This window comes from Rhea pennata, chromosome 8 (genome assembly GCF_028389875.1).
Source record: "Rhea pennata isolate bPtePen1 chromosome 8, bPtePen1.pri, whole genome shotgun sequence".
In the NCBI taxonomy this organism is placed as follows: Eukaryota; Metazoa; Chordata; class Aves; order Rheiformes; family Rheidae; genus Rhea; species Rhea pennata.
Window position 1 is genome coordinate 19,360,125 of NC_084670.1, and position 12,348 is coordinate 19,372,472.

The window sequence follows — 12,348 nt, forward strand, 5'->3', positions numbered from 1 at the left end:
GCGGTGGAGCCGGGCTGTCTGTGAAGCGGGTCTGACCCCTCCCCCGCCGCCTTCCCCCCGCCGCGCCGCGGGGTCCGTGCTCGGGGGGGGTCCCGCTGCGCACCGAGGGCCCGGCCGCGCCGGGGCGCTGGGGGGAGGCTCCCGAGCTGGCCGATTTCCCTGTATGAGGCGGTTGGCACCACCGGAGAGACCGAATGAGGTGGGGTGCGGGGGGGGTGCGGGCCCTGCGGCGGGGGGGAGGGGGACGGTGGCCGCGGGGGGCGCAGGCGCGGCAGGGGCCCGGCGGGGGCGCCCCTCGGCCGCCGCCCCCGGGCGCATCCCGCCGCCGCCGCGGGGGTCGGGCCGCCGGCGGGGAGGGGTGCGAGGGGCCCCGCTCCGGCGCGGGGGCGGAGGGGGGAGGGCGCTCCCTCCGCGGTGGCGGGCGGGCGAGGGCCGGTGCTGCTTCTCCCGGACCAAAACAAAGGGAGCGAAGGCAGGAGCCCGGCTGACGGGGGCCCCGGAGGTGTCGCAGCCACGGGGCTGCCGCTGCGTTTACCCCAGCTGGGCTTTTTGTGCGTCTTACTTAAGGACTCTGGCCGGATAGGCTGCATTTGCTCAAGTGTAAAAAGAGCAACACAAAAGAGGTGGTGGTAGCTGCTGCTAACTTTGCTTTTTTGTTTTTTTTTTCTGTGATGCCTCTTCTTTTAGTCTCTGTCAAACTAGAGCATTTTGTGCTTAAAACTCACGGTTTTTGTCTACTGAAATGTGAGAACTGTTGCTGGCTGAAAGGACATGCAATAGGATATATATATATATATATATGTTTTTTCTTGGTACTTGAATTTGGTAGGGACACTGGGCTGGTACTTTTGTTGGTCAATGGGAACAACATGCTGCTGTGTGAGGCAGTCTGGGCACTGATAATTAGTGTTAGAATATTAGGGACAGTTTTCCACCTCAGATGTATTTGGATGCTGTTGAAAGGAAAGAGCCTGCCAGAAAGCAGTGTAATGTTGTGCTTGTTTCTTGAATTTCTGATGGTTTGGCCCTGTTCATGACTCTAAAAGGTAATACATAATAAATGGATAATAGCATGATTTTCTTCTGACTTAGTGTATAAGGTCATTGATGCCTTATACCTAAACTGTCAAGCACAGAATAATGAGAAAAGAGTTTCCCTAATTTTTGTTATTCGGGTTAGTAGAAAGCTACAAGCTGGTGGTGTTTGTCCCTTTTTAGAGAGCTCAAATTACAATTAATTTGAAAACATTTGAGGTTGAAAGGAGAGTGCCATAATATTAGGATATAGGTTAATATGTTTATAGCTTTTTCATTTTCAATGGAAAGAATAAGGCAAAACAAAGACTAAGAATATGAAAGAAGGGACATAATAAAGTAGTGAGGATTTGAAGGATCTTTGTGAGGAGGTACAAGCTAATGAGATGTGTTTCTATACTTAAAATACAGAGTTAAATGTGGAAAACATTACTCCATTTTTGCCAGATACAGATATGTGACTTCTCAATAAGTTGTCATCTCTGCTCTGTGAAGAATGCTAAATTGGCTGTCAGTTGCATCTGAAAAATTGGCTTAATATGGGTGTTTAAAATTACATGTCTAAGCAATTAGTTAAAAAAAAAAAAACAGTTGAAGGGTGCATTCTTAGTTAATATCAAGACTAGCCTCAGATACTTCGCTGCATTCGGAGATCAGGCAGTGTGGATGAGAACAGCTGTAACAAGTTGTGGTTCATTAGCTAGAAATGTGCTAGTAAATGGTCGCCTTCCATAAAACCTTGGGATAGATGTGAATGAAGACAGTACTATAAGCACCTTAAATTGTTCTAAAGCGTATTTTATACTCCTAATGTTAGTTGGGGCAGAGAAAGTTTGGAGGGAAGAAACACCTGTAACTGAAAGTCACTATGAATCTTTCTTTTTTTAGTCTGTGAATTGACAGTACTTCTTGCATGACTGACCTCTGAGCTTGCTGCAGAGTTGGTTTCACCACCTTTACAGGCCTTCCCTGCAGGAAATGGAGGGGAAGTGTGTCTTTGAGTAAAACAAACCAGGAGAGGAATTGTAAAACCACAAATATTGCTGATGGGTTACTGGGCAGGGTGATACCTGTAACTGAAAGTACTGAAATTATTTCAAATAACATGTTGAAGGATCCAGGTTTCAAGCTGACAGTCTCTTTCTGGAAGATGGGACCCCTATTAAGGAGGGAAACTGTAGAGTTTGACACCCCCAACCCCCTTAAGAGAAGGAGAAGAATTCATGATGACAGCATTCTTGTTGAGCCTGGACATATTTTGCTCACAAAATCTCAGAGGACAGTAACACTTCATCCTTTAAAAATAAATCAACTCTTCTTTTTTTTTTTTTTCCTCTGCTCTCTTGTCTTTCCTGTGGGAGTCAGAATGTGATCTGTTAACAGTGATCTGTTTCACTGCTTGAATGCATGCTCATACTATACTCTTAGGTTATGTTGCTGGGCATGCTGTATTTGGATACTGTGGAAACCAGAAAGGCAGTAGCTGGGTTAAAGAGGATGCTGAGTAAACATTTAAGGGAAGATTCATTAAAAACAAGGTGTGTTTCATCCTGATATTATCCCCTTAGTCTCTCCTTGATACTACTTACTTCCTCTTCTTTGTGTATAAACACATGACCAACTCCAAGTCATTCTACAAATGGCTGTTACAATACAGTACTACCCTGCCTTATTTCCCTACCTCCTACAATACATAGGGAAATACATTGTTCTGTAATGATCTGTTAAAGACTGATTCTTTAACTTTGCACATCAAACAGAATTAAAGCACTTTTCTTTTCTGACAGAAAATGTGAGCAAATATAGCCAAAATCACAGATGACTATTACAAAGTTAGGGAGCCACTGGGAAAAGTATGTTCTTAGCGGTGTGAATCAATCCTATTAAAGATGATCATAGTTCACAGGATCAAAGTGTAGTTCAGGTTGGAAGGGATCTCATGAGGTCTGTAGTCCCACTCAATGTGGAGTCAGCTATAAGATCAGACGCTGCTGCTCAGGGCTTTATCCAGTTGGCTCTCAAAAGCCTCCAAGGATGGAGGCTGCACAACCTTGTCTGGGTACCTGTTCCACTGCTGGACTGCCCTTGTGGCAGGAGGGGAAAAGCTTTGACTATATGTTCATTGAAACATCTCCTATTTCAACTTATGTCTGTTGTCTTGTGTCTTCCTGCTCTGCACCATTGTGAAGAGCCTAGTTCCATTCAGATAAGCTCCTCTTGATAGGAGCTGGCTAGGTCTCCCTGAAGCCCTTTCCTCTTCAGACAGGGTGAGGACAGTTCTCTCAGCCTCTTCTCATAGGGCACATGCTCCAGTCCGAGACCATCTTGGTGGCCTTCCACTCAACACACTCTGGTTTATTGATGCCTAGAATATTGTGTCCAGTTTGGAGTCTCCCAATAGATGAAAGATGTGGTCTGATGAATGCTGAGTAGAAGAGAATAATCGCTTCCATCAGCCTGCTGGTTTTATTTTTGTTAAAAATAGTTTAGGATATCTCTGGCCTTGCTGCTAAAGTACCCTCCTGGTTCATGTTTAGCTTGTTTTCTTCCAAATCCCTTGGTGCTTTTCCTGAAGAGCTCTCCCTCAGCTAGTCTCAGCCAGGAGTCCTTCCTTCCCAAGCGCAAAATGCCCCTGTTCCTGTCAGCTTCCACCTTCAGCCTTGCTCACCAGCCTTAACAAGGTTGGTCAGGCATGATTTCCCCTGGGTGAATCCATGCTGACTGTTACAGGTCACCACCACCTCCACATGTCCAGAAGTGTCTTCCATGAGGACTCCCTTCATAATTTTCTTGGGGACTAAAGTGAGGCTAACGAGCCTGTAATTCTCTGGGTTAGTGTTTTGGCCTGTTTTGAAGATTGGTCATTGGCCATTCTCCAGTCTTCATGGCTCACCCCTGTTCTCCATGAGCTAAGACAATAAAAAGAGCAGCCCTGCAAGGATATTGGACAGTTATCTCAGCACTCTCAGAAACAGCCTGCCAGGTCTCACAAGCTTATATGGGTCAAGTTCACATGTTTAAACAAGCGCAGCAAGCCAATTCACCTGCCACTCAAGGAAGTAATGTTTAACAGATTCATCATGTATTAAAATCTAAAATATCATTTAAAGGAGGAGGAAGAGGGAGAAATACCCACCAAGTTGGTCCCATCAATGATTTCAGGGTAACTCCTCTAGAGACTGGAATTAGAAAGATGATACACTGTAACTCATTTACTTCAACACTGCTCAGTTGAATACTATTCATCATGATTACAAGTGATTGTCATGCAATACATAATTGCAACGTGGCTTTTAAAATTGCTTTGAAGAAGCCTTACATCTTGGTGATCATTTTTGCTCTGAATTCTTCCTCTGTCTGGTTTGATATGTGGAAGAATTCTCTAGTAATCACAGAGCATCTTTTTACTTTTTTTTTTTAATAGTCCTAGGCTCTCAAAGATACTGTTTTTGTCAGGTGATATGATAGATGTAAGTTGTGCATTAAAATGGTTATAAGAACTGGGAGAGTTCCCACAAGCCATTCAGCTGCTTAGCTGCTAGGCCTATGAACTGTTCTACGCTAGGAAGACATTTAGCCGAAAGACTGATGGAAGCAATTATTCTCTTCTACTCAGCATTCATCAGACCACATCTAGAACAGTGCCCAGTTTGGGGTCTCCCAGGGGAAGACAGACATCAATAAACCAGAGTGTGTTGAGTGGAAGGCCACCAAGATGGTCTCGGACTGGAGCATGTGCCCTATGAGAAGAGGCTGAGAGAACTGTCCTCACCCTGTCTGAAGAGGAAAGGGCTTCAGGGAAACCTAGCCAGCTCCTATCAAGAGGAGCTTGTCTGAATGGAACTAGGCTCTTCACAATGGTGCAGAGCAGGAAGACACAAGACAACAGACATAAGTTGAAATAGGAGATGTTTCAATGAACATATAGTCAAAGCTTTTTCCCTCCTGCCACAAGGGCAGTCCAGCAGTGGAACAGGTACCCAGACAAGGTTGTGCAGCCTCCATCCTTGGAGGCTTTTGAGAGCCAACTGGATAAAGCCCTGAGCAGCAGCGTCTGATCTTATAGCTGACTCCACATTGAGTGGGACTACAGACCTCATGAGATCCCTTCCAACCTGAACTACACTTTGACTCTAAACAACTGTAAAAACTGAAAATAATTCTGAGTATATATTTCTTCTGACCATTATTGTGTTCTTTTCTAGATCATAGGATGCCTAGGTTAGAGTGCCTGTATCCCCTTTTTTCTGTATAGTAGGTAATGTGACCTAGGCTTTTAGTGTACCAGTGTATAGACTAGGATAAAGGTAAGGAGCTAAAAGCATGTCTTACTTTTTTTTTTTCTTTTTTTTTTCTTTTTTTTTTGAGACAGCAACTTGGAAGTCAAATATGCATTCAACTATGTGAAGTAGCATAAAAAGATAGACTATACCCAGATGTGTGGTAGATCATCTGGTTTAAAAGTTTCTATTTGCCTGATTCTGAAACTTCGTGGTAACTTGCTAATTTAGTAGACTGTTCATGTATAAGCAGAACAGTGACTTTTATCAAAAATTTGCTGTTATGAAAAGCAAAGTGAAATTTTTGTGTTTATTGAATTGTACATGTCTTTTCAGGCTAATCCTACTTTGAGACTTTTTTAAAAAGATTGTAAAAGTTAAATTTATCCTGTTTAATCTGTATTCCCTGTTGACCTGTCTGAATCTTTCTGTTTGAGGGTGAGGGAGAAGGGAAGTTGCTGATGCAGTGAGCAAATGTGGTTCAGTGTGAGATCTGATAAATGGCAGAGATGATACAAGGAAGGTGGGAAGAAAGTGTGTCTGGGATTCAGCATCTCATCTGCTAGCTGCTAATAGCTGGGGTGCTGGAACTGTGGTATGGGCTTGGTTCCACAGTACTGGGTGAACCAAGATTATGGCTCCCAGAAAAGGTTCATTCCGTTTCTCCAAGCTTGTTCCTGAAGCTCAGAGACTTTTGCCTGAGATCTTGCTGCTTACCGGAAGTTTGCTTGTGTAAGTCTCTCAAACTTTCTGTGAGCTGCTTTAATATTCGTGGTAGGGAAAGGGAAACTGGATAGAGAAACTTGAAGTTTGTCTGTTATTCCAGAGCTCACAAGAGGGGAGCAAACTGCTCAGCTGACATGTGGAAATATATTCTCAGTTTTGTCTGTTCTGAGTCTTTCCTAGATTTGTGCCTCCTCCCACCCCCAAAGCTTCATTACCTGTGAAATGTGACCTGTCCTGTCTTAAGGAGAGCGGAACAGGTTGCTTGCTGGAACAGGTTGCTTGTGTTTTATAATCATTATTTGTCATTCTAGGTTGGATTTTGGTTTAATGAAAAGTACTTTTTTCTAATTTTAGACACTACAATTGAGATTCAAAGAGTGAAATTGCTTCTAATCTGCATTTAAATGGAATATATCTAGCTATTGCAAGTTCTTTCACTAGATCTTCCTCTCCTATGTGGTACTGCATTTTCTAGTTTTGAGATAGCTTTAGGATCTACTCAAGTTGTCTTAGCAGAATGTAGTATATGTAGTTTGTGATTTCTGGTCTGAACTTCCTTCTGCTAAACCTTCCGGGCTTTCCAAGCCCCCTTTTCCTTCAGTACGATTCCTATTTACTGTGAATAAGTTATCTGTAAATCCAACTTGTGAGCTGTCTCAGCAGATTAAAATTCCCTCTTAATAAGTTTTGGGCACTTTAATTGTTAACAATTAATGTTTTTTAACTCAGTTACAGATATTATATATAATAAGCTCAGAGGGTACCTGTCATCTGTTACTGTTACCAGTATCTGTGAATCACACAGTCCTCTGCAAAGAAACTTAAAATTGCATGGGTTATAAATGGAAGTCTGTAGTTCCATGGTGCACTTTGGCAGTGCCAGCTGAAGGAGTTCCTCTCCCAAGTTGCTTGTTTGCATTTGTTCTATTGTGCTGACAAACCTTTCTGTGTAACAGATCAATGAACTGAGCTGGATGAAAGAATAACCCTGGAGAGGGAGATTACTCCTCACCAGGAGTGTCTCAGAGCAAGTGTTATGACTGGAGAAATACAGGAGTATGAAAGGCCTAACCTGGCAGTGCTGCTGAGGAAAAAAGACTCTTGGAGATGAGGGAGCTTGCTCAGTCTTCCATCCTCCAACCTCCTTACATCTCTTCTTTCCTGGCTTTTTTTATTTCTTCCTTTTATAGATTGTTGAAGAAATGGGAGTCAAGGCACTGCGTGAGCATTTAGCTTCTCTACCCTTCAGTCGAAGTGACAGAGCGGTTTTTGACACAAAAGTCTAACTTTGACTTTAACAAGTAAAATGTGCTGATAGCTTGTTATGGTTTACTAATTGCAGACTGATAGTTTGCTGCTGAGAATTTTGAGTAGCTTCTTGAGTTTACTACTTCTGTCCAAAGAATGGTAGCAATCTTTTGATACTGCAGCATGATGGTGTAAACTAAGATGAGTAGATGATCTGACTCGAGTGTCTATGTTTATGATCCAGACTCAGGGCTGAAAAGTGGATGAGCATTCAGTACTTCATGCAATCACCTTCTCATGCAATAGTGAAACTGCACTGCTTGTTTTGAATCATATTTCAGCAGGCAGGTGGATTTTAATCACTTTCCCAAAGAATTTTTGGAAGACCTCCTCTGTGGTTGAGTGCTTGAATAAGAATACAGCCACAGCATATGCAGTATTGAACAAAAACCATTATGCTTAATATGTAGAGCGTGCACAGCAGTATGACATGTAGTGTAGTCCAGCAAATAAAAGAATGTAGAATTTTATCAGCTGAGTCTGAGAAACAAGTAAGAGCACGTCTGGATGTTCTGCAATGAAAAATTCTTGGATGTTTTTAAGATGGTGGAGAAATACTTAAGTAAATGTTACTGATTTTATTGATAACTTTTTAAATGGGATGGTAGGAAGGTGCTATGGAGAGAATATTAGGGAAGAATTGAAAGCAGAGTCCTGGAAAACACAGAGCATCTAGGATTTGGATCTCTTTCAAAATTGACAAGCAAGGAATTAACTGCACTTTGCTTTTTCTCAACTTCCTACAGCAATTTTATTTTAATGATTGGTGCAACGTTTTGGTCCTCTCCTATATAGGAGAGAATTGTGGCAAGAGAGACTGGAAAGTGATTAATGTTCTAAGCAATTAGGTTTCTATGCTGCTCAATACTGAGTTTCTTGTGTAGTATCTCCAGAAGGTATGCGGAAAGCAACTCTGAAGCTACCTACAACTGTCAGCCTATTATAATAAGCTAACTCTATTTTCATTCTATATGATGTAAGTGGAAACCTGAAGATCAGCAGCTACTTTTCAAGCTGTTCAGTCATCGCTTCAGAAGAGATGCCTTCTATCAAAAGAATAATGCGGACGACTGAAGTAATATGCTTTATTGGCTCAGACCTTTATTGTGTCTGAAGTAGCTATTGTGAATTTAGGCTGTTATTCAAGTCAATGTGTAGACATCTCATTTAAATGTTTTGACAAAATGATGCACAAAGCTTTTTTTTAATAACATAACTTGAATGGAGTTCTGGGACAAGCTCAAAAGTATCTGATGCTTTTCTTGTATGTAAAAACTCATCATTTAAAAATCAACAAGCAGCATATTTTGAAGATCCTTACTAGCTGATGTATAATAAATGAATTGATTTTTGTCTTTGTGCTTACTCTTTCCAAGATTTTTCATACCTTACTCATATCCTGAAAAAGGAGGAGAGTAAAGCTTCATCCTTTTCAGCTATAGTTTTGGTTTGGAATTAGTTAATCTTTTAAATGGAATTGAATTTAAAATCAAGAATTTTTTCTGTGAAGCTGTAAAAGAGTATTTCTGTAAAAAACCTTCTTTATGCTGTATCAAGGTTGATTATACTTAGTGGCTTTATTTTGAGATGCTTTAAGGTAAATGCTAGAGTTAGTACAGGTTCTTTGAAGCATCTGAATTTTTTTTAATGCATCTTAATACTGACTCCTTCCCCAGCAAAGAATTATTAGCAGGAATGAAGACGTAGCTTAGTAAATAGTTTTGGACTGCTTTGAGTAGTCCTGCCTCACTTGCTTGATTTGAGCTGCCTTGGATATCTGCAAAAAGGTTTGAGGAAGTGATGAAGATTCAAAGCTAACTTTTTTTTTTTTCCTTTTTTCTTTTCATTGACTTAAGCTCAGGAACAAATCTCTGAAAATTATCCGGTGCTTGGGTCTGTAAATGGTAGCACAGGTACAAGGGAGAGAGTGGAGAGCAGTGATCACCTATTAAGGGCTAGGGGTCCTCCTTCCAAAGCTCTTTTAAAGTTTTTAAGCTACTATGCAAGATAAGGGGAAAATTCTTGCAATGATATGCAAAGGTAGTAATTTTAAATGACAGATTTTTCTAGTAGCATGAGCTTATTCAGAACAGTGTAGAAGGTCACTGGCCAAACTTGTGGAAGATCCAAGCTACTGAGTGGCTGAATAATGAAATGGCAAATAAAATCAGTGCAGATAGAGGTAATACACAGTGAAAAGAGAAACAACGGGCTATGAACCGACTGCTAGCACTTAAAATGAGAATCCAAGGTTTCCAATCGTTCCTTGAAATTCTAAACTCAATGCATATATATGCATAAGCTATATGTGTTATTGATAGGAGTAGAGAATTAAAAACTAGGTTGCCATGATATTAGCATAATGTTGTAAGGTTGTATGTTGAATGCTGTATGTATCCTGGCCCCTTTATTGAGGATAAAGTAGAATTGGAAAAAAGTAGCAGCAATATTCATGCATTTTCACGAGTGAAGCAACAGAAGTGGTAGGATGTTCTTTCTTGTGGAAATGTGTCTGGGTGGGTCTGAAAGCCATTACTGGGCCACAACAAGGGAAGGAGAATTCTAGTTTAGAAAGGAAACAAACCCATGCCAGCTGTGAGGCAAACATGAAGGGCTGCTACTTTGTCTTGTGCGGCTAAAGCTCTGCTGCTTTACAGGTTCAATAAAACAAGTAATAAAATTCACAGAAGAATATTTCATGAAAGGTTCTTAAAAAAAATGCATCTAGAGCTCTATGCCATAACCTGCTAGAGGCCTGGAGTTTTACCTGTTCCTCTGGTGATTGCAGGAGGCCTGAAGCTGGTGGCCTTGTTGTGCGTGAGGACGCCAGCGCTAGCAGCCCGCATGGGACACCGCTCCGGCCTAGTATGGCTGTTCTACCCGTCAGGTCTTCATTTGGGCTTTTGCTAGGTTAAAATTCATCTGAAATAGCTGCCTGGGTTTCTTGTGTTTAGCTTGCTTTATTTAAACTCTTTAGTACAAAAGAAATGTTGATTGGTGTCTAGAAGATAAAACTTTTTCGTTCTTGCTTGTTTTTGACAGTTTAAGCCGTTATAATTCCTGTTAGTGCTTTCTGATTAGTTCAAATGTTACTGATGCTGATAATATTACCAGGCCATCCTGAGTGAGGTGAAACTATGATATTTCAAAAAGATCTTGTCTCACCTAATTCTAATCTTTCCTTGTGTTTGCGTGATCTGCACGTATTTAGTTTCCAAAGAGAAAATGTATTTAGATATAAGAACAGTAGCTTTGTTTCATAGTCAAGTTCTGCATGAAGATTCTTCCTTACCTTATTGTATTTTATAAGTTACTGTCTGTATTTTTTTTTTCATTTTGGATAGTGTGTAACGTTTGGTAGTAGTAGGCTAATTATCATGAAAGTTCCTTAAAATTCAGAATGTGGGGGGGAGTTTATGTTTTCTTTTTATTTTTTTTACACACTTGCATATATTTACTTATGAAGAGGCTGTATATTGCAGTATCGTACAAGAAGATGCTGATTATTGATCCAGGTCATTTATAATTTAGAGTTTCTTATGTGAGGGAAGGTTAAAAGACCTCTTGTTTTTCCTCTCTTAATGTTTTCCTCTGATTCTAAGGGAGAGGAAAACTCTGCTTTATATTAGAAATTCAACATGTAGAAATTTCCTCTTTGCTGGAAATCTCTACAGCTATTTTTATGTGGTGTAATGTGGTGCAGGAGGTACCTGAATTGTTTAGAACTTGAGTTAGCACGGGGCTTAGCCTGGGCTCTTAATCACCACCATCCCATGTTTTTTTGATTCTGAATAGCTAACTGTGCAACAAACCACGTTAATACTACTCTCACTGCTAAAGCAATAGGGTCAGAAATAGCTTTGGCTCTTCCTAGTTTCCTTGGAATTTTAGAAATCCATCAGTGTTCCTTTTAAACTCTAGTGACTAGTATTTTGCATAGGTGATCCTATGTTGGATGTTCTTGAGGCATTCTTTCTTGCTTCTGATGACTTTATGAGGCGATTCTGAGTTGGAATGTTTGTCTCCTCCCTGCCCCCCCATTTATATTTGTTGGTCTCATTGAAGATTTTTCTTTTGTATAAAACCATCTCTTTCAAATTTGTAGACCTTCACGGTTGCAGGGACACTACTACTAAAACTACATAAAATCTGAAAACACAACCAATTTGTTAGTTATTTAAAGTTCTGGTGTTAGCTAAATGGGTTCTAGTTGTAATTCATATTAATGTTGAATATATATGATTTCTTATTTTACCTTGATTTCGTTTACCTTTTCTCTCGCTTCCCTTGTTTTAGAGACTCTACAGGGGTGGGTAATTCACTGGTCCATAAGCGGTCTCCTCTACGTCGAAGCCATAAGACCTCAGCATCCTTGGCCAAGCTGTCCTTACGTGATGGACAGAAAGCTAAAAAGCCACTGTGTAAATTTGAAGAAGGTCAGGATGTCCTAGCTAGATGGTCAGATGGCTTGTTTTATCTTGGAACTATCAAAAAGGTAAATATTTTTTAACTTGACTGCACTCTTACTGTATTATATATTGGTTGAATACGACAGTAGTCTTGTCTTGCTTATTTTGGATTAAATGCATTCTTTTGTTTAGCCCCTTTACACATGGCTTCCACTGCATTTTTATTTTTCCAGATAAACAAACTGAAACAGAACTGCTTCATTATATTTGAAGACAGTTCCAAATCCTGGGTTCTCTGGAAGGACATACAAACAGGCAAGAACTTCGGTGAAGTAGTCATTGTTTGGTATTTTATTTGTTTAGATTACTATATCTGTTAAAATAAAATGTTACATTATATTCTTGAATACGAAAGATTAGTGTGATTTAACGTGACCTGACATTGTCAGCTAGGTAAATAAAAAAATTCCTCTTCAACTAGTGTTTTATCCTTGCTATTATTTTTTCTTTTTACATAACTATGTGCAGGGAGGAGAGAGTGCTTTTAAAAATAATCACATTTGATTTTATTTGGATGAGGGCAGAGTATA

At 40.6% G+C, this 12,348-nt stretch overlaps 1 protein-coding gene across 4 annotated transcripts in view; it reads left to right on the top strand.

The window, feature by feature from the left end:
- The window catches only part of MTF2 (metal response element binding transcription factor 2), a 28,727-nt gene continuing 16,379 nt past the window's right edge, over positions 1-12,348 (top strand). The window contains exons 1-3 of one of the 4 annotated variants that reach the window (XM_062581847.1): positions 1-199; positions 11,646-11,844; positions 11,992-12,085. In XM_062581847.1, the coding sequence (XP_062437831.1) occupies positions 195-199; positions 11,646-11,844; positions 11,992-12,085 (298 nt within the window). In that variant the 5' untranslated portion in view covers positions 1-194. Of the gene's footprint in view, positions 200-11,645; positions 11,845-11,991; positions 12,105-12,348 lie in introns of those variants that run through there. The other 3 variants (XM_062581848.1, XM_062581849.1, XM_062581850.1) reach the window with 3 other exon arrangements.